This window comes from Seriola dumerili, unplaced genomic scaffold (assembly GCF_002260705.1).
Source record: "Seriola dumerili isolate Sdu_G_001 unplaced genomic scaffold, Sdu_1.0 BDQW01000457.1, whole genome shotgun sequence".
NCBI lineage: Eukaryota > Metazoa > Chordata > Actinopteri > Carangiformes > Carangidae > Seriola > Seriola dumerili.
Genome location: NW_019174712.1, coordinates 27,770 through 49,647, shown reverse-complemented (window position 1 = coordinate 49,647; position 21,878 = coordinate 27,770). Strand labels below are relative to the sequence as shown.

The 21,878-nt window shown below is 46.0% G+C and overlaps 2 protein-coding genes across 6 annotated transcripts in view; both read right to left on the bottom strand.

The window, feature by feature from the left end:
• The window catches only part of ihh (indian hedgehog), an 18,381-nt gene extending 11,300 nt beyond the window's left edge, over nt 1–7,081 (bottom strand). Inside the window, exons 1-2 of the mRNA XM_022762954.1 lie at nt 6,782–7,081; nt 3,054–3,315 (exon numbers count right to left, since the gene is read on the bottom strand). Coding sequence (XP_022618675.1) covers nt 3,054–3,315; nt 6,782–7,081 — 562 coding nt within the window. The remainder of the gene's footprint in view (nt 1–3,053; nt 3,316–6,781) is intronic.
• A 3,143-nt stretch (nt 7,082–10,224) lies between these two features.
• Nucleotides 10,225–21,878, bottom strand: part of nhej1 (non-homologous end joining factor 1) — a 21,667-nt gene continuing 10,013 nt past the window's right edge. For all 5 annotated transcript variants that reach the window (XM_022762939.1, XM_022762938.1, XM_022762937.1 and 2 more), the window contains exons 7-9: nt 11,976–12,162; nt 11,185–11,294; nt 10,225–10,706 (exon numbers count right to left, since the gene is read on the bottom strand). In XM_022762939.1, the coding sequence (XP_022618660.1) occupies nt 10,629–10,706; nt 11,185–11,294; nt 11,976–12,162 (375 nt within the window). In that variant the 3' untranslated portion in view covers nt 10,225–10,628. The remainder of the gene's footprint in view (nt 10,707–11,184; nt 11,295–11,975; nt 12,163–21,878) is intronic.

Sequence of the window (21,878 nt, the reverse complement as noted above, 5' to 3'; positions counted from 1 at the left end):
ATGTTACATTATTTTATTATATTTCTATATATTTACATTTTCTTACAGATTATTTAATTATGTATACATATTTTAAATATACTTTTTTAAATTATACTTATTTTATTATTTATTTATATATGTTTTTTTTTACCTTTTAAATCAAGATAAATTAGAATTATGATTTTATAAGGGTGATAATTCTGCTTTATTAAGTCACAGTTTTGACTTTGACACTATTGACTTAATTAGACACATCTTGACACGTCATAATATGAATTTCTAACATTACATCTCAGATTATTTCATTTGTGCACATGAATCAGACGCTTGTATTAAAGAGTGCAGTGTTATCTTTAACATCCCATAAACATATTGTAACTGTCTGTTGTGTTGCTATAGTTTTATATACCAGAAAATGTTTTTCTTTAAAAGCCAGAATGAATTAGAGAGCAGTAAACTGCACACAGATGAACTGATGTCAAACCTGTTTCCTGTTATTGAACCTTCAGCCACATGAAACCAGCAGTGTGAGGATGAAATTTCTCTTGTTGATCAGTCATTGTTTCCTGTTTTGGCTTCACACATAACGGCACCCTGGATTTAAATAATCTCCCAGATAAACTTCATTTGGAATAAAAAAACATCAATAAAAATAAAGTGGAAGAATCTTCTGAATTGATAATGTGGTGATTAGGACATGAACATCTGATGAGAGACAATAAAGCACCGTGAGCGTGAAACACATGCTTCCTCACACAGACACAGAAACCAGTGTTTCCTGCGTCGCTCTGTTCCTGTTTGACCTCAGTGACATTGTGCAGATCAAATGTGCAGATTATTAATCCCTGTGTCCTTCATCCACAGGGTCCTGGTGCTCTGCTGCCCCCTAGTGGTTCCTCCCTCTGGCTGACTACAGTCCAGCTGCCCCCTCTCACTGCTCCCCAGGAACCTTTTCTTTTCTTTTCTTTTCTTTTCTTGTTTTGAGGAATTTTCAAAGAAAAACAGGAGAAAAAAAAGGAGAAATCAAAAACGTGAAAAAAATACCAACTTGATTGGTTGCCCTTCTGATCAAGTCAAGGACTGGGCCCTCGCAACCCGATCTGGGAGGGAAGGAGAGAGGAGGAGGAGACACAGGAAGGGAAAAGAGAGAAAAAGTAGGAAAAAGGAGAAAGAAAGAGGGAAAAAGAAAAAGGAAAATCTCATTACCACTCAGAGTAAAATGTGTCGGGGGGGGTTTAAGTGGGTGTTTAAATTCTGATGCATTTTTACAGGAGTGTGTGACTTTCAGCACGTGTGTGATGACACACACACGTGTTACTTTTCATGCTAACTGCACATTTTCCCAGAACACACTGTTCAATATGTTGAAGCTGGACGACCAGAGAGTCGGACCTCAGCAGCTACAGGACGTCCTGCGTCTGTATCTCGTCTGGATCAGGGGACACCTGAGGGCCGACCTGAGGGCCACCGCATCAACCAGACCACATCTGGAGGAGGTCCAGAGTCCAGATCCCAGAGGAGACTGTTGAGCTAAAGCAAGGCGGCTAACAAGCTTCTCCACTAGCTCCGCCTACACCTGACACCCCCCACTGATGCTCATCACCTGAAGAACAAACTGTTTTTCTCTTTCCTGCACAAACAAAAAACTCCTCGTGCTTTTATTTTTGAAAGCAGCCTCACTTCCCTTTTAGTGCGTCTCAGTCTCACCTCATCCTGTCGTTCAGAAAACAACTACAATATGGAAACGCAAATCAATCAAATCAATAATGACCAACAGAAGCTGCGGCTTCTTCAAATCAAGCAAAGTTAGTTTGATAATTATACTTGATACAAATGTCAATGAAACATCAGATGCATCATAAAATGAAATATTAGACTTTATATTTATTCTTTTATTTATTTAGGGGTGTGTTTATAAGTTAAAAAAATATCAAATTAAAAAGTAGAAATGTCTAATGTTTCATTGACATTATCTGACACAATGAAGAATAAGAAACCAGGCGACAGCAGAGCGGTGTTCACACCTGGAGAGGAAGGTCTGACAGGAACCTGGAGCATTAAACTACAAGAGCAAAAACAGCTGATCTGAGGCCTGAGTGATGAGACTACACGGCTAAAACTCTTCTTCTGCTCTGCCAGCGTCACACAGATGTTTTCTTTCCCTGGTGACGTCACAGCCACGCAGCGCAGCGGACAGCTCGCTAACTCGCTGGTTTTCTTTAGTTTGTTTTCACACCAGGAGCCTTCAGGAAACAGCTGTTACCGTCCTGACGCTCGGAGAAGGAAGAAAGCCACAAACAGCTGAGGAGACGTGAGAGGCAGCAGGAGCCAGAGGAGAGTTAGTGATCAGCGGGAAAAGGCAGCAGAAGCACTTCCTGTTAGAAGCTGCTGCGGAAACAGAAAAGCAGCAAGTTCCTCCTGGTGCAGACCTGCTCCTGCAGAGATGGTGGTTCTGGTTAAATATTGAAATGTGTTCCCAACCTGTGGGCCGGGACCCACCAGTGTGACGAGAGGGAAATCATTTGCAAAAAATAAAGAAATACTTATTATAAATGATTTTTAAAATATAAATTTTTAAATGTCTCGAAAAGAAATGATCTTTAAAATCTTAAAAACGTTGAGAGTTTTTCTCTTCACTGTGATCAGTCCATGAGAGGAGCCGGTCAGACCACTTCCTACCCTTGTTTGTTATCTCAGTCTGATTGCATGTTAAAAGATGCAAAAACTGGCGAGTGAAAGTGGAGAGCTGGTTAGCAACAGGAAGGATTAAAAGAGAGTGGAGAGACGGGAGGTGAGCGTCCCCGGCTCTGGGTTCAGTCTGCTCTGGGAAAACATTATTTGGCCTCCGGGTTGTTCCGGGGTCGGACGTGGGCGCCAACGCTTTTTGAGCTTTTCTAGCGGAGCGTGAGTTGGAAAAGGTCGGCGCTGCTTTAAGGTTAAGTTAAAAGAGTCTTTCTGAACTTAAATAATAACTGAATAATAATCTTTAGTCTGAATGTGATGGAATCTGGTTCATCTCGTTTCTCTCAGGTATTGGCCCCTCCCCTCTCTGAGCACCTGCGCTCTCTCACCTGACTTGACGCTGCAGTGGATGTGGGCTTTGGACTCGTAGTAGACCCAGTCGAATCCCGCCTCCACCGCCAGCCGTGCCAGCATGGCGTACTTGTTCCTGTCGCGGTCGGAGGTGGTGATGTCCACCGCCCGGCCCTCGTAGTGCAGCGACTCCTCCGAGTGGTGGCCGTCCTCGTCCCAGCCCTCGGTGACCCGCAGCCGGACCCCGGGCCAGAGGTTCATCACCGAGATGGCCAGAGAGTTGAGCTTGTCTTTGCAGCGCTGCAACACAGAGACGGATTAGTGTTGATTATTATTGATTATTGATGGACAGCAGCTTTAAACTCTCTTCATTCTTCGTCACAGACTGCAGACGTGACCTCTGAACTTCTGCTGTTTGAAATCGATGATGACGTGGACGTTTAAGCCCCGCCCTCTTCTGCTGCACCTTTAAAGCCGGTCCAGAGAGGTCTGGACTCTGGCTCTTCACAAAGACCCATTCTACCTGCATCCATCCACTTCACCAAACCCCCGTCACCCCCCATCAGCCCCGTCACCCCCCTCCACCCCCTTGTCTGTGGCTTCAGCTTTCCCACAATGCACCTCTGCTGTCCCAGCTCGGCCTGATGTTTGCTCTCTGTGGCGAGCGAAGGGAGCCAGGAGGCTATGTTGGGGATGGAGGGGAGCTGAGGGGGTGAAGGGGGGGCTGTGGTGGTGGGGGGGTGATGGGGGTGGCAGCTACATGAACAAGAGGTCCTCAGCGTCCCTCTAAACCTGGAGTCTGGTCAGGGTGAGCAAACAGGAGGTGAGAGGGCCCATTGAGGGACTCGCTCAGCTCCCTCCTGCTCCGGCTGACGCAAATAAATCCCCCCCCCCCCCCACCCCCACCCTCAAGGTCCATCTGGTCCACCCACCTAGGCTTGCATTGTCGGAGGGGCGGGGGGGGGGGGGGGGGCAGTGTCTCAGGTGACCTTTCAGAGACACCTGGTCTGATTTTGACACGGTTCACAAGGTGAGAATTGGTGTAGAAATGTGCAGAGCTCGGCCTGGGGGGGGCGCTGTGTCACATTACACTCAATCTAAATTTAACAGGATGATGAGATTTTAAAAACTTCAGAAAAAAAACTTAGATAAAGTTAAAAATGTGTCTCGGCAACTGACACAGTTTGTCCTGAGGGGGGCGCTGTTCCGCATTTAAACTTACATATCTGATATGATATAAAATGTGACAGGACGATGAGGTCAGAGGTGAAGACAGACCTGAGACACGCGGTCAACACACCCCTGGGCCTTAAAGAGCCGATGAGCCCAGATGTTTAGGAAGCAGCTGTTTGAATGGGAGCTGCGGAGTCGCCTTCACTGTTCCAAATCTAAAAGCTGTAAAGACTAAAACTCTGATCTGGGTGAAACCTGGAGCCACTGGAGGTTCATCAACCCGCCAGAGAGAGAGAAAGAAGAAAGAGGTCTCATTAACTCCAGGTTGTGTAAGTGCAGCAGCTCTGAATGCAAGTCTCAGTGATGCAGCGTTTCCTGAATCTCTCCCTGTTCGGCCTGAAAACTGGGATTAAACCCTATAAATGTCTTTTTCCATGTTGGCTGTGATAAGAATAGCTCGCGGCTCGGTGGCCACAGATGCCTTTTCACAGTGTTCAGTGTGGATTTTAACGTCTTATGTTTTCTCTCTGCGGTCACAGCAACGAGTTGGACTTCATAAATCAGACGATACATTTTGTTGGTTTTCCTTTCAAGGTATACAGATCGACGGGGGTTTCTGTAGGAGCGGTTTCTGCACTAAACCGCTGGCTGCACAAACATTGGACGCACAGGCTGACAACATGCGTCTATATGCACACCTCCGCGCTGCAGAAAGTGTCCCTGAACGGATCGTTTGGTTTCATGTGGCGTCTAAAAGGCTTGTTTGCTTCACATGCAGGGACAGAATCTGAGAAAACCAGATGTTGTTTTCACCCGGTTCCAACGCAACGAGGCTGTTTTCACTTTTTCTTAATGCTTCGCTGGAGATGAAGAAAATCTTTATGCAACAAATCCCCGAAATAAATCTCAGATACAAGTAAATTCATGTTGCATTTGTTGCTTTTCTTCACATGTGAATTGAACGTAAAAGAAATTCATCAAATCTCGAGTTAAATGTGAAGAAAGAGACTTTTAGCAGCGTCTTCTCCCCTGAACAGTCGCGCCTGTATGCAGCGCAGCGCCCAGGAAAAAGCGAATAAAAACTAAAGAGGCAAAAAAAAAATAGAAAAATCTGTATAATTAAGGCTTCGACACAAGTGAAGCTATTTTTGCACATGTGCGCTGCGAAAACAAACACAAAAGTAACACGGAATAGCAAAAGACAAACAGGAGGCTGTCTCCTGCGGCTTGGAGCCCATAAATTGTGTGCAGGTCAGCGCCGTTGACGCGCAGCGGGCTCGGGGTGCGCGCTGCAAAAAATGTCCCGTTTGGAGGAGAGACGTCTCACAGTTAAAGACATGTCTGGGTTTCTAGTTTCGTGAACAAGGTTGAAATGAGCCGATGGGACGGTTCTGGCTCCTCCGGCTCGTTCAGGGCTGATGTTCTGGGAAATGTGGCGACTAGTTGAGAAAAGAGGAGACAGTGAATCTGTGACAGTGGAAGGATTTAGGGAGTGAAAAGTTCGGGGGTCTGTTTTATTTGCACTAAAAACATCTGGAAGAAACTCATTCCTATTTGCAGATGTTGCCTCGTGCATTAAAACACTTTCTCCTTTCCCATTTTCCCCTCAGCGGCTCGCTCCGGCGGATATTTCTTGCAGTGCGCGGAGAGAGGTGACAGCTCCAGACTGGAGTGCGCGCTTTCATTCCCCACGTGGGTCTGTGGACATAAACGCTGCCGCTCGGGGAGGAAGCCCGCGGTCACAAGAGCCAGATATAAATACTTTATTCCTGGGGAAATTGGGAGTCAAATAAATTCCACCCAGGGCCACATCAATGACGGTGTCGTAAAAATTTTTGACAGTCCAAAAGGCGACTGTTAACTCTGGCCAGTCGGGCTAAAAACGAACACGGTAAACATCAGTACACGCTTGACCCGGGCTCTAACTAAATACGACTTTTGGCTGTTTTTCCACCAAAAAACATGATGTAAAACAGAGGACATAGTGTTTTAATTAAGAGCAACCGCTTTTCCATACATTTTTAGACGCGGGGTTGCCCTCTTTTACGCACGAGCTGCCCACACTGAAGCTCTGAAGCTCCATGTGGCGCAGAGAGAGCAGAGCTCTGATTCACACCGGTCACCTCCACAACTCACACACCGTGTCAGCGAGCTGCTCTGCGGAGAGAGCGGTGCACACAGAGAGCTTTTATATCAGGGCTTCCAGATAAATCCACCTTCAGACTGATTCTGATTTGGAAAAGAGTTAAAGTTGTAGTTTTATTGGACAGAGAGTGAAATGATCTTCGAGTGAAGCAGCTGCTGTGAATGAAACCAGGTGAAATGAACCTTTGAACAGCGTTAAACCCATTTATTTTAAGCGCATGTTTTGAGATTTGCTGTGAAACGCGCGTGTTCACCTTCATTTGATTTTTTCTTTTTACAGTCACGAGCCTTGAGTCAACAAGAAATGCGGAAAAAGATAAAAGCGTCCACGCGTTTAAAGACTGGGCAAAGTGCAGCAGGTAACGCACTGAAATACCTCCTTAATAAACATTTTCTACAGCGCTGAAAGGCCCGGGCTAAAAGGCACTACGGCAGCCGGCAGGGTTACCTGTGTCATCATGCGGTCTGCACCTGTGTTCTCCTCATCCTTGAAGATGATGTCGGGGTTGTAGTTCGGGGTGAGCTCCTTGAAGCGCTCAGAGTTCCGGGTTATTTTCCCTTCGTACCTCCCGCTGGCCCCTAACGTCTTCTCGGCCACGTTGGGGCTGAACTGCTTGTAGGCGAGCGGCACGAGCTTCCGCGGTGACCGCCTCTTGCCATAGCCTCTACCCGGTCCACAGCCCTCGCTGACCGGCGACAGGAGAAAGGCGCACCCGGCGAGGCACGTCACCAGCGTCGGGAGCAGCATTCCGCCCCGGGGCCGGTGTGTCACTCCCCCGGCGGGTGGCCCAAATGTCACCGCTGTATTTCTTTAGATGTGCCCCCTCGCGTGGGCTCCCCTTGATAATTTTAGAGTGGACGTAACGGAGCAGGACTCATCCCCGAGTCCCCGAAAGTCGCCATTCCCGGCGCGTAAAAGTGGCCAGTGCGCCGCTGGAGACGAGCTGGAAAGACCTGAACCTGTCCTCTGCGCTGTCCCGAGTGCACGCGGAGGCAGGGGCATAAATAGGCGAGGTGAGTTTATCTTGGCAGACAGGTTCAAAGCGGCCTCTCTGTGTCGGAGCTGTGAGAAACGGGCTAAAGACAGACACGGAGGCGCGCGGTGCGTAGGCTGGCTGCGCCTGTTGGGCACGGCGGTCAGAGGGTGTCCCCGCAGCGGTTTCTGCCTCTCGGCTTTGCTCTCAATGCGTCCCTGTGGCGCAGGGCTGTTGGCAGAAATGGAAATGGAAGAGATCCTACTACAGTACAGATGAGGTGCCGCGAGAGGAGAAGAAGAAGAAGAAGAAGAAGAAGAAGACCGCGCCCTGCTGGACCTGCCCTCCGCTCCGTCCTCTCCTCCCCTCGGGGTGGCACAGGCCCCGCGGCCGCCTTCATCTGTTTATTGTCAGCTGAGGACACACAAACACCGGGCCACGAGACTGTCCGGGCTGGCGCGCGCTCACTCTGCCCTTTGGACCCCAGTCTTCAAGTCAAGTCGCAGGTGCGCAGTCCAAGACCTGCAAAACTTTCTCACCCCCGCCCCCCCCCAACCCCTCTGAAAGATTTCAGACCTAGTCCAGAGTGACATAACAGTCTGTGCTGTGGGTGAGGAAGTAACACACCTGTGACCATAAACCCTCACCTCTATCTGCTCTCTCACAGTGACATTAACCCCCCCCCCCCACCCACACCCACACACCCTCTGCTGGGACCCACCCGGACCCCCCCCCCCCCCAAAGGCCCGGGGACCCCAATTTGTAAAAACCGTCTTATTTTGTGGTGAAGAACTGAAATATACCACGTTCCCTGAACCTGCTTTTCAATCTCAGCTGGTGACTCCACTCCTACATTTCCCAGAAGCCCCTTCCACAGTATGGAGACAACATATATGTGGCTGTCTGTATCTTCTCTTTCATTCCTACTGATGTTTCTGGGTTAAAATAATGACAGATTTTTGATCTAATTAATATTAATTAATGCAATTTTTGATTTAATTAATTCACTTCCCAGAAAGTTACTAAATCACAACTCAGAGTAGAAACTGAGGATTCCTCTGGGGGCTCAGGGTGATCCATTACACCAACTCAGGCTCTAAAAGTTCCTGCTCTGTCCCAAAGCTGCGTTCAAGTCCTGCGTGGAGGAAACGTCATTAAGCAACCTTTGTATTGGTCAGGTGAGGGTTAAAAAGTCAAAGCAATACATTTAGTCAGAAGAGACAGAAGCAACAGCTCTGCTCTGAATGTTAATAATATTTAATCACCTCCCTCAGATTTCCTTTCTGGCCCTTCAAGGTTCTTCGTCTATAAACCGGTTGCATTTCCAAAGATAATGTCTCATTTTTATGCTTCTAAGTTTCACTGTTCATATAACCTGACCTGCAGTCACTAAATCACTGACTAATATAACTTCTGATTTGATTGAAAACGTGTGTGAAATTAAGAAAAATACAGCTGAGAGTGAAAATATCGCTTCATTCAAAATCATTTCACAGACGTTTCTGTGCTGATGCAGCAAACGTGTCATTTATAGGAAAATGTTTGAAGTGGGAGTTTGTTCCAAAACCTCATTTCACAAAGATGTTTACATATGTCTGTAAAATAATCAAGATATTGACCTGAAGCTCAAGAATAACTGACATTCAGAAAGTGAATTAAAGATCATCCTCCAGAGAACCGGTCTCTGCTCACAGGTGAGAACAGGACTTTTGGTGTAAGAGGGCAGATAATTGACCTTGTTCCACGTTCATTCACGTCCATATTTAATCCACCACTAACTGCAGAAGCTGAAAATAAGTGGCTGTGACGTGTCGTCGTGAGCGTTCGACTAAAAATACAGGAGCAGACGAGGAGCGATCAGCAGCTGCTCTGATTTTGCTGTAAAAGATGTTTATGGTCGACCGTCTGCGCCCGGATCAGCTGCGGATAACGCAGCGGCTCACTGCGCTGAATTATGTCGGGGTGTCACTCACTGAGACAGGTCACCCAACACCCGGCGGCTGAGCCCGCTGAGCCCTCTGCTGATGTCATACCTCCATCACAGGAGGTCAAACCGCGGTCCGAGGACCGTCCGGGGATCATTTTCCTCCTCTTTCAGATAAAACATAAGAACGACTGGAGCCAAAAGAAAAAGGTTTAAAATGCAAACAACAATAGATTGTTCTTTATTTAATCTCCTGATTATTTCCTGGAGGTTTGCTAAGATCTCCTGCAGAGGGCTTTATAATAACACGGTCCTGCCACTATTACACCTGGAGAACAGAGAAACGTCTTCAGTCGTATCTGCTCATTATTCCACGAATTATACAGAAATGTCACATGCACGGGAGACAATGGTGAATGATTCGCAGCAGGGTTACCAGGAAGTGAAGTAAAAAGTCTATGAACGTCTTCTCGTGTGCCTGATGCATTCACGGTCAGAATGAAACCACACAGAAACACTTGAAATCCTTCGGAGCCGCGCAGACAAACACCGACTTTTCAACTAAGACTTCAATAGCATTCCCCAGATGCTGCAACACCTTGAGTCAACATGTCACTGTGCTCTGAAAAAAGGAGGGAGGCAGCTCTATCGACCGCTCTCCACCCATTATCCTCCGTCTGCGTGAGCTCGGGGAGAAACAAGCGGCTCCTGAACCCTCCTTCAGACACAAACACGGCTGCCTTTGTGTCTTTAAAACAGAAGAAGTATAAATATAAAGATCTGGAGGCTTGTGGACGAAGAGAAAAACAGATTCTCTTCATTAAATGTAATAAAAGTGAAAGTTACTGTGTTAAAATAGATAAAAATAATATTTCTTTAGTGCTAGAAAGACCAAGACATGTTTTAGAGTTATCATCTACGATACTTTAAAGATTTTCAGTAACTGATTTTGTGAATAACCGACAAAAACCATCAGAATTATATTTACACCTTTAATCAACAGCTTGTTTGACTTTTCTAAAACCCCCCAAAATCAATAAATCAGTTTTAAACGACATGAAAATTGATTGTTTATATCATGAGAAATTAAACTAGTTACCTGTTTAATTACCTGTATGTTTGAAATATTGACAGCAGTTATCAGATAAAACCAAATCACAAGACCATTAAAAATAGAAAAATGAATTCATTGAATTAAATGTTTCATTTAAAAACTTGTTTATATGATAAAATCTAAACTAGATTAAAAGCAGATAAAGTTTCTCGACCTGTAAAAATGAAGACGTTAAAAACAGGAAATGGTTTTGAAGACAGATCCGTTTCCATTTTTCTCCACGTGGGAAAAAACTTTTTCTATTGAAGTTCTTAATGGTGTGTGTGTGTCCTACTGCTCGGGCTCATCTGAACAGTCCCACTTTCTTCTTCTTTGGTTTGGAGGCTGGTCGCTCCGCAGGGCTGCACGTGACGGGCAGAGACTGGAGGACAAACAGGAGAGGACGGATATTTCTTTTCATCTTTTTTTTACGTCTCGTTAAATGTTCTTTACCTTTGAATTATTTACTGAGTGAAACACTTCACCTCTTAAATTCTCTGTAAATAGTTTTTAAACTTTCCACCAAACCCTTTGAGGAAATTCACTAACATTCACGTCAACATCAGTTTCATTTCTCCTCTAGAAATTAAACTTCTATGATGTTGAGTCATGTTTTACTGAACAACATTATACTGTATAAAATCTACTTCATTATCATTATTAGTGCTTAATGCTTTAATATTTCACTGCGTTGCCATGACTACAGGATCAAACTGTGGATTCTTTCTGGGTTTTTGCATTTAAAAAATCTGGACACTTTTCTGTGACAATTATCACAAAGTTAAAACCAATAAATGTCAAAATCACTACAATAATTTACAGAGAATGAAAGACGTGACGACGTCTTCTTCCCGTCGTACCTGTTGCACTGCGGCTCTGTCGGCCATCTTGGCTCTCGTCGCCTCTGTCTGGCCGTTGTGGCTCAGTCCTCTGTCGCTCTCAGCTGTTTCAGTGCTGACGGATCCAACGCCTGAAGGACGAGGACAGAGACGATCAAACACGCCGTTAATTAAACGTGATGAAATGTTCCGGCTGAAGATCTGGAGACAAAGACGAGGGTCAAATTCTCTTTCAGGTCACATCCCTGTTTCTCCAGAGTCATAGAAAATATTTAACATTTGTGTGACATTATGTCATAATTTCTGTGCAAAGTGTTTTGTGAGGTCACTGTGACCTTTGACCTCTGACCACTAAAGTCTCATCAATTCGTCCTCGAGTCCGAGTGAAAAATGTAAAGGGATTCCCTTGAAGAGTTCTGGAGATATTGTGTTCACAAGACCTAAAGCATGTTTTGTGAGGTCAGCTTGATCTTGACCTTTGACATTTGACCACCAAAATCAAATCAGTTCATCTTTGAGTCCTAGTAAATGTTGGTGCCAAATTTGAAGAAGTTCCGTCTCGGCGTTACTGAGATGAGACTGACGTACCTGAAAACAACATGGCTGCCGGCGGCGCAGAGGAATAAAAACAGAACGACTTGAAAAGACGAGAGATTGTTTTGCAAAGCACAAAATAACATGATCATCATGTAAAACAGTGAAATCAGCTGACATTAAAATGCTGCTCACACGTTAATGTATCAGAAAGTGACATTTTGTTTTGCAGCATCCTAAAACTAGTTATTGAGCTTCCTGGACTTTAACTCACACACCTGCAGACGGGGTGAGGTCGGGTTCCTCTGAGGCGGCCGGCCGCTGCTCCTCCTCCTCCACGCAGCGCTCCTCCGACAGTCTGCGTTTTCGTGCGTTTCCGTGAGCGACGACGGAGGCGTACAGGTGCTGCAGGTCGGCGTCGAAGCCGTGAGCGTCCTGCTGCTTGGAGCTCGCCACGGGAAGAGCCTGATGGGAGGAGACAGAAAGATGGAGGACATAAGAGACGGGTTTCCTCCATCACCTGCACATAGCGTGGTGTAGAGCTTCCTGCCATGTTGTTTATCTAACACCAATAATTCATGTTTTATTTGTGCCAGTGTTTTTATGCTGTTGTCTCATCGTTAACAAGAGAAACTACAGTCAAAACTACATGTTCCAGATGTTTTAAACGTCTCATTGTTCAAATGTCCAGGATCACTTTACATTTTATGTGATTTGAATTTATTCCCCAAGTTAATCGGCTCTGGAAACACAAAGTATGTTCAGTTCCACTTCCTGTTTTTGTGCCGTACACTTCATGTGTCTTTATTTGAAGCCGTCATGTGAGTTTCAATCCGTCTGCAGACTTACAGCCAGTAAATAATTAGATGCATGAAAACATGATTTGAAGTTTCCCTTTCAGGCGCAGCTCGGAGCCGTTGGGTATGTTTGTTTTATGGCCCTGCTGTGGGAGTCACATGTCTGAGGTGTGATGCAGGGTGTGCTGGGGCTGCGATAAGCCTCTAATCAAAGCTGCATTATTGGCACAGCTGACCACAGGTAGACCAGTGAGCAGGAACAACTGAAACACACACACACACACACACACACACACACACACACAGCAGCTCAGTCAAACCACAAGCCTGACAGATAAGGGTGCGTGTAAACTCATGCGACATTATGCGAACACACGGCCGACGCATAGAAAAACACACGCTATTCACTAAATCCTGATTTTTTTTTCCCCAATGGAGAGGACAAACTCTCCAAATTAGCTCCTCAAATATTGACCGGGAGAAATTGGTGGTCTCCCGCTCGCTGTCAGGGCAGAGGGGCTCCTAAACACACTTTGGTCAGGTTTCGAGGTTTCGCATTGATTTATTTTTGTTATTTGTTTGTTTAAATATCGTAAAAATAAATGTATGCTCTGGTGAGGCTTAGTTCTGCTTTGGGCACAGAGAAACCAATGTGCTGAGGGGAGAGAAAGCAGCAGAAAGCCGATCCTTATTCTCTCGTTTTATCCCCCCCACCCCCTGTCAGTGACCCCCCCTCCCTCCTCTGGCTGCCGACCAGCTCACTTCACATTATTTCATCTGAAATATTGTGTTCGATCGGTTGGATCCAGCTGCGCTCAACTTCCTCTGTGACAGTTAAAAGCCCCTCCTCTGTTTCCCAGCCGGAGCACAAGAAAAACATGGATTAAACAAAGATAAAATTCTGACAAAATAATCAGATACCAAACCAACATTTTGACTTTATGCTGGTAAAATAATCTAATTATAGATAGATATAGTAAGTAAAGCTCCATATTTCCCACTTCCTGTGTTTTATTTTGAAATGTTGATCAATGAGAAGATATATTTCTCGATGTAGTTTTACATCTCCTCTCTCAGGCTTCTCTCTGCAGCTCTAGTAACAACAGGTCGGTGAGCCAATCAGAAGAGAGGAGGCTCTGAGCCTCTCTTCTGATTGGCTGACTGTTTTCTGAGTGATCCAATAAAAATATAGCAGATTTCAGGTAAAAACACTCAGAGAAACCAAATCCTGCAAGGTTTGGATGGTGGGTCCAGGTGGGCGGGGCTTGGTGACTGCTTTGTTGTGACATCACAAAGTTCCAGAAGTCCTGACGGCTGGTTTTAAGGCTCAGTTTCTGAATACAGGCTGTGTGCATTTCTCTGTGGAAAGAGACCTTTACACTGGAGGAGCTTTAAGATTCTTAAACCGTTAGTATAACAGCCATTCAGTGTATTTACAGTCTGTAATCACAGTTCTGTCTTTTAGTTCTTTCTTGTTGGTGGTGAAAAGATGCAGCCTACTGTTCACCTGTCGCTCTCTTTAATTGTTGCTAACGCTAACACAGCATTTCCTGCTGCTGCCACTTCACATTAAAAGCTTTTAACTGGCGATACACGGGGGTGGCTGTAATCGAGCAGGAGGTTAGCGCTGACCGAGATCATCTACAATCATCTGGGATTTTATCTGTTTTGTTGACGGAGGATCAGTTGTGAATCTGTCGGGGGAGCGATGGCGGCGTGAGGAGCAGCGCCACAGCGAGCTGTTAGACGTCGAGCTGCACACCTCCAACCTTCCAGTGACCTGCTGTTGTGTGGAAAACTACTGGCTCCGTGTGCAGCATGAAATCAGATTGAGGTTGTAATTATTTATGGCTGAAAAAAAAAAAAGAAGTTGATTTATTAAATCAAAATGATCAAAATCATATTATCGCCATTTTTGACTTAACAGGTAAAAATCAGAAGAGTCTGTTATAATTCAGAGTTAGTGGCTGGTATTCTTTTCCAGGCAGAGCGAAGCTTCCATGCCTCCTGTATTTTAGGAAAGGTATAAAAGTGGCAACTGGGTGTGAACACGGCAGCGAGAGGATTGTTATCTGCCGCCGCTGACCAGAAATGAAATGCCAGACGCAGAATAAAAAGGTGATTACAGCAGGTCAATAACCTCTCGCCCGTTCTGTCGGGCTGAGTAATGTTCTGGAAAGTTCCTCCCTGCTCTCATGACTGAACAAAGTCCTCCGACCACACAGGAAACGAGCGGGGAGGAGGAGGAGGAAGACGAGGAGGAGCGCTCACCTGGTGGCCACGCCCCCTACCCCACAGTAAAGCATGTGAGAGGAAGGTGATGAGAGGAGAGGGGGGAGTTGGCAGCTCGTTGGTGTTTCTCTATTATTAGCAGGTAAACAGCTCTGATTTTAGACGCTGCTGCTGCTGCTGCTGTTGTTGTTGTTTTAAAGGGGGGGGGGGGGGGGTCCTGGTGCCGGAGAGTCTCACACTCACTCTCCCTCATCCTCGTCTCTGTTGCTGACCTCATGTTTACTTTCCCTCACTCCCCTCGACCTGGTTTTCTCTCCGCGTGACCTCAGCTTCCCGCCCCGAATCAGAGAGCCATGTGCCGCTTTCCGCTTGACCCCCGAGGTCTGGAGGTCACGTCCTCGGGAGGAAAAACAAAAAGGAAACGACTCAAGGACGGACGAGGGAAGAGGTGAAGGTGCAGAGGTTTTTAATTGGCTGCTGTAGATCCTGTCCTGTTGTGCAGATGATCTTCCTAATCAATAAATTACATTTTAAGAAACAAAGGCCACGTCTAAAAATCTAAAAAACAACCTGCTCAGGTGTTTCAGTGAGAGAGGAGCAAACGCTTCCACCCTCAGATCTTCATTAGTGTCACTTATGATGCTCATTAACAATTAAAATGAAGTAATAAATATAATAAATGAATTATTTGATCCCAGAACCAAGAGTTTGAGATGAGCAGAAAGCCAAGGTTGTAAAAAACTCTTTTCTCCAACTTATATTTGTTGTTTTCGAAGCTTTCAACCAACGTGACAAAAACAAATCATCTCTGTTCCACCTGGACAAGTCCATCTGCCGAGGAAGACCACAGGATGCGCCTGAAAGCATCAGAGACAATAATAAGTAAGTTGGAGATCAGATGTACTTGAACACAGCACTGCGCCTTAAATCAGGTGAAATGTTTCCACTTCTGGTAAATACTGGGTCGTACAGTCCGACTGACACTCAACTTTAAAGCTTCTTTAATGTGACGTCATTTATTTTCTGAAACAGGACGAGGACTCGTTGTTACCATGCCGACTTTCCTTTTTATTTCTAGACTCAGATTAAAGCCCTGGTGTCAGCTCTGCTGTCCGCAGGTGTGGGGGGAAATCTCCAGCTCACAGTCGAAAGCAGGACGAGCTGCACACGACAAAAGTTTCTTGTCTGAACTGTGAACTCCAGATGCGTCAGCTGAGGAAAGACCAATATTTGTTTGTGGCTGACATTCATTTTAAAGCAGTTTCAGCTCGGTGCACCGCACACTTACAAACTGTTGCTGTAACAGGAAGTGTTAAGTGTCACAAAAATAAAATACAGTATCCCGGGAGGCGGGTTCTTGCAGACTGCGCCCGGCGTGTTCACGTGCCGACAAGCGCTGCTGCCGTGTTTTGTGTTTGCTGCTCTCATGTTGCTCACAGACTCGTGATGTCTTTGCGGGACGCCGCACTCGGCCGGTCCAGGCTGGGGCTCGGCCCAGCGACCAGCAGCTGAAGCGGGGGAGCAGCCAGGCCACAGAGGCCCTAATTACAGACCCAGAGCGGGGACAACCCTGTGGAAACTGTGTGCAACTGACAGACGGCACAGGAGGAGGCGGAGGAAGAGCTACTGTACGGAGATGTTTTTGTTTTGCCATCTTTAACTCATCTCAGAATATAAACTACAGCTACAACTCATGATTCTCATTATTTGATTAAAAATGTCAGAGCCTAAAGAGACGTCTTCACATGAAGATATTCAGCTTATAATGATAAAAAATCACAAATCCTCACAGTGCAGCGGACGTTTGTCCAATAACTGTTTCACAAAACTGCTGCTTCGTTTTCTGGCGATCAACTCGTCGTCTCAGCACAACAACAAACACAAACCTCTTCTTCATCTGATGCAAAAAAACCTGTACATTTCAGATTGTTGCTTCCATGAGACGAACGACATTTGGCCGGATTTCTGACACAGATTTCTTCTTTTTATTTGCACGTCAAATATTAAAGGTTCAGATTCTTTCTCTCCATTTGGGTCTGTAACATTTTAAGCTTCGCGACAAACATGACGACCGGACACACACAAACATGCACCAGTGTGTGTTTTCGTCTTCCGGAGCATGAACCGGGTTCCTGCAGGGGTGTTTAACACCTTAAGACTTTTCAAGATCTCCTGATAAACCTTATGACTGAGTAAATACACTGAACACACTCCCGCACCAACACAACCACTGAACTGGAGAGCTCACTCCAGGAGAAGCCGTCAGAAGACTTGAGACTAGAATCATTACACGTCATAAACTACATGATTTTATCTGCCGACTGTCGACGCCTGACCCAGACTGGAACAGATCCGGTCCGGTTTGGTCTCATCACATGCACATCACTGCCACAACAGTCCTAAAGTGTGTGCAACATAAAAACACAACGAATGAACTGCGACTGAGGAAAATGAGGTTGAATGTTGCGTCCGGCTCAACATCACGCTCGTATCAGCCTCGCCTACTTATCACCTGGGCCCTGAATTCCTCAGGTATGTGAGATAAAGAGCTGCTCGCTCTGTTTGAGAGTCAATGATTTACAGAGGACAGCAGGAGAGAGGAAGAAGAGGAAGAAGAGGAAGAAGAAGAAGAAGAAGAAGAGGAGGAGGAGGCTGCCACCTTCCTCCCCTCACGTATTCTCTCTTTTTCTGGATACGTCTCGACAGGAAGTTGTCTTTGAACGCATCCTGAAAGGCCGGCGTCAATCAAACACCTTTTAATGCCACAGCTTCGGTCATGAACGTGTCTGAACAGTTGGTGTGGGTGAACTCCACTGACCTGCAGAGCCCCAACACCTTTGGGGATGAACTGGAACATTAACTGTGAGCGTGTTGTATTTATAGCTGATGCAGGGGGTTAACAGGAGTCCTGCTGTACATACTGTGCCTATGCTGTAACACAACACCGACACAACACTACACACACGTATTGTTCGTTATCAGGCCTCGCGGTGCTTCGATAGGAACTGTATTTACATTGCTGCCTCCTCCCCTGCAGTCGCTGTGTTCACAGTCTTTTATTCACGTGGTTCACAGACGGAGTTCAGATCACTGAGCCTCTCTTCAAACGACTTACTGTTGCCCAAACTATCAGTAACCTCCACTGGCATCACAAGCTCAAGACGACCAATCACAGTCCTCGCCATAAAACGACACGCTTAATTATTATTGTCTTCCATCGGTGTTGGCCCTCAGCTGCGCGGGAGCAAAGCCCTGCAGCTGGGTTCAACATCTGGAGGAAAGACTGGGACCAGAGGAGCGGAGGCTCTCTGAGCAGTAGTGGTGAAATCTTCAGGTGTCCACAGACTTTTGGCCACATAAAGAACCGCGCACCAAGAGCAGAAGAGATAAAGCTGCATGTTTAAGCTCATCTGTCTGCGCTAATCAATCATTTTACTGTTATTGGATTGCTCTTCTTCTGCAGGGATGAACTGGATCAATACCTGCAGCTTCTCTTCTTTCTTTACATTTGGCTGCTTCGAGTCAAACTGTGTATTTGTGTATTTTGGACTCCATCAGCTGCTGCGGTCACTGCTCTGCTCCTAACTTAGAGCCTCTGGTTGACGCAGACAGATATTAGCGCAGAGAGCTACGTAGCATTTAAGGATAATTTTTCACCCTCATCATGACAGCTGCTCTCACAGGAAACGGAAAACTGCACATCTCTGCGCCGTGAAGAAGAACGGAGGAGTTTCTGATCGAATCTCACTTTGTGTTGAAGCAGTCTGAAGCACGTTCGACACAGATCCCGACCAGAAAAACCAACAGTTTCAACCAGAGAAGCAGGAAACTTGGAGTAAGGACTGCCACATTTGGAAGCCGCAACATTTTGGCTCAATTATGTGATTGTGTGCAGCTCCAGTGAGGTGTTTCGGTCAGAAGTGGCCACTAATTGTCAGATGTCGTTACACTGCAGAGCGGTCGCCCTGGAGCTGTGAAGCCGCCGTCTCATGAAACAGGAAGCGGGCGGCGTTCCCAAACGGTGACAATTCAATTCAGAGCTGACAACTGTGACGCTGCGCCGAAAACACACACACACACACACACACACACACACACACACACACACACACTTACTTTTACGCACATAAACAAGAAGATAAAGAGCGCAGCCTCAGTGACACACACAGACTCACAGCTCTGAAAAACCAAAAGCATGCGTCACAGCCTCCTCTGTGTGGACGAGCAGACACTCCCCTCTGCCCGGTCATGAGCTGCTGCCACCACACACACACACACACACACACACACACACATGCACGCACACAAACATGCACACACATAAACATGCACACACATACTCCAAATTTAGGTCCTAAGGGAAGCTGATGTGATCCTAAAAGGATTTGAACATTTTTTTCATCCTTCAGCTCCATGACCAGCTTTAGCCTGTACCCAAGTTGTGTGTGTGTGTGTGTGTGTGTGTGTGTGTGTATCAGTGGGAAGCGTAGGCTAATTCCACCCATGTAAATGTTGACCTGAGCTGGGTGGGGTGTTTGTGTGGTGACTGGGTGGGGAGGGGCTTTCATGGAAAGCTGCAGTAGAAAATAAAAGCTGCTGCTCCTGTCATCATCGTCTCTGCCTCGCTGTCCCTCTGCCCTTCGCTCCCCTTGGTGTGGGAAACAAAGGCCACAAATGGCGCAAGCACAAACACGCGCAAAGAGTGGGTGACGAGGCGGATGTTTGCCCGCGCTGCCGTCTTTTGGCACTCGCCACGTAAATATCTGCGTAAATGTCAAAGAAGTTCAAGGAAGGAAAAACTGAAGGTGAAACTGAAGCTGGGAGGTTTTTACAAGCACAGGAGACACATTCAGACGGTGTGTTGTACCTGTGGCTCTGATCTGTCTCTGAGTCATTTATATACTCACTTTTAAAGCAACAGTTTGTGGGAAACAGGCTTATTCACTTCCGCTTATTCATTTTCTGGCGTTAGAGGTGAAGATCGATATCACTTCAGCTGGTCCGGCTCCGTCTAAAGCTACTGAGACAAAAACACACCTGGACTGTTCAAGCTGCACAAACGTACAAGTGTGAAGACGAGAACATGTTGAGTGAGACGGTCCGCACCAGGAAAACGACAGAAAACGACCTGATTACGAGTTCAACACCAGAGAGCGCCGTTCGATTCTGTGCCTAAACCTGCGGAAACGTGACGCATTCATTTCAAGAAAAACATCTGCTTTTCTGGATTAACGAGATAATTACATCGTTAATCCAGAAAAGCAGAGCAGGATTTATTTTTTTCTGAGATAATTATCTTGTTATTTTTTATTTTCATTATCATTAAATATCGTTATTTTTTCTCCAAAATAACAAGATATTTTTCTCGTTACACCTACAGTACTTTTTATTGGCCCCTCCCTCTGGCCTGAAACGTCCGACAGATTCCAGGTGAACGTTCATCACAGGTATCTCAAACATTGTGCATCAGTTCTGAGCTTGAGCTTGATGGCCTGGAGAGCGAACGTTGCCATGGAGACGGACACAGACGGGAACACAAACACAAGTCAGTGGGTGGACACACACACACACAAGCATGCAAAGGCCCTACCCTGATAGATAAATACTACACACACATGCCAAACGCCTCATGGCTCATGCACACGCACACATGCACACACACACACACACACACACACACACAGTAGTCCGTCCAGTGTGTGTGTGTGTGTGTGTGTGTGTGTGTGTGATCCTCTGTTTGACGCATCCCGGTGACATTTTTCCCGAACACGTTTTATTCCAGTTTGGACTTTGGTCTGAAGGCGGCCTCCTCGCAGCCCGGTGGAATTTGCCATGAGAGAGGAGACTTTGATCCACTGCAGCGTTCTTCTTCTTCTGTGGTCTCTGACTGTCCACACGCCCTCCTCAACCATCATACTAGTCACCAATAAGCTGAAAACAGAGCCGCCACTGTGACCCCGATGTAACTTTCCATGACTCTTGTACCTGAGCTGGAGCCTTTCCACCAACTATAAATGTGAATCCTTCCTGGTTTGTGCTTTTACACAAACACCATCAACAAACAGGCCGGTTTCCTCCCCGAAAACCACCACATGATGCAACTGATGAGCTCAACAGACTGGGAATTAAGCCGCAGTGTGTTCCTGCAAGGTCACCTGTGGAGGGAAAATTCCCTACGATCAGGTTCCACGACCTCAACGACCTTTAGATGAAACCAGGTCTCACCCCCCACAGGGCGACAGAAGTTCAGCTAATCTTTGTTTTTATACTATTTATATATATGTTCTATATCTTTATACTAGTTTTTTATAAATAAATTTAAATAAAAATATTTATTAATCCACCAAGAAATCATAGAAAAACAGAGGCTTCAGAAGTTGCCTGGGAATCGTCATGTTGTGAAGGTTTCTTCAGTGTCAGTGTGATCTGGTGTTGGCTATCTGCACATCCATGAGTTGACTGCAAACAGGAACTGCTAACAGCTAATGCAGCTACTTTAATCTTCCCAAAATGTAAACAGATGTAGGCTGAAGGAGAGAAGCAGGGTCCACCTGCTGGCAGGTGTTTCTCTGTCGTCCTATTGGTTCTCAAAAAGGTCTATTATGTTGGTGTGAACGTGATTCAGACGTCCAGTTTCATACTGAGCTGATAAAATGCAGGAGGAGGAAAGAAGCTCGTCTCCTGGAACAAACTCAAAGATCCACTTTAAAGCACAAGCACACGGCTCCAGATGAGGTTTAAATTACAGGAGGAGCATCAGCCCGGCTGTAATTACTGCTGGAGACTCGCTCCCGCTCCACACTGGATTACAACCACCGACCAGGGCAGGTAATAATAAAATCTCCCCACTCCCCTCGAGAAATAAACCCTGTCTGAAAGAGCTTGAGATAGAGCTGGGCGATGCTCTAAGTTTCCTTCTTAACGAGAGCTCCATGATCAAACGATTATTATTATATCGTTCTGTGATTTTAATATAAAATAAAAACCGGCCTCAGAAACCAAAATCTGTGCTCTCGTTAAAGACAGAGCTCAAGACGAACAAGAGAAAAAACCTCACAGGTAACTGAAGCAGGAGGCAGCAGATGGACACACCTTGAAAATTCCACAGGTAGATCTGAAATGTCCACACACACACACACACACACACACACA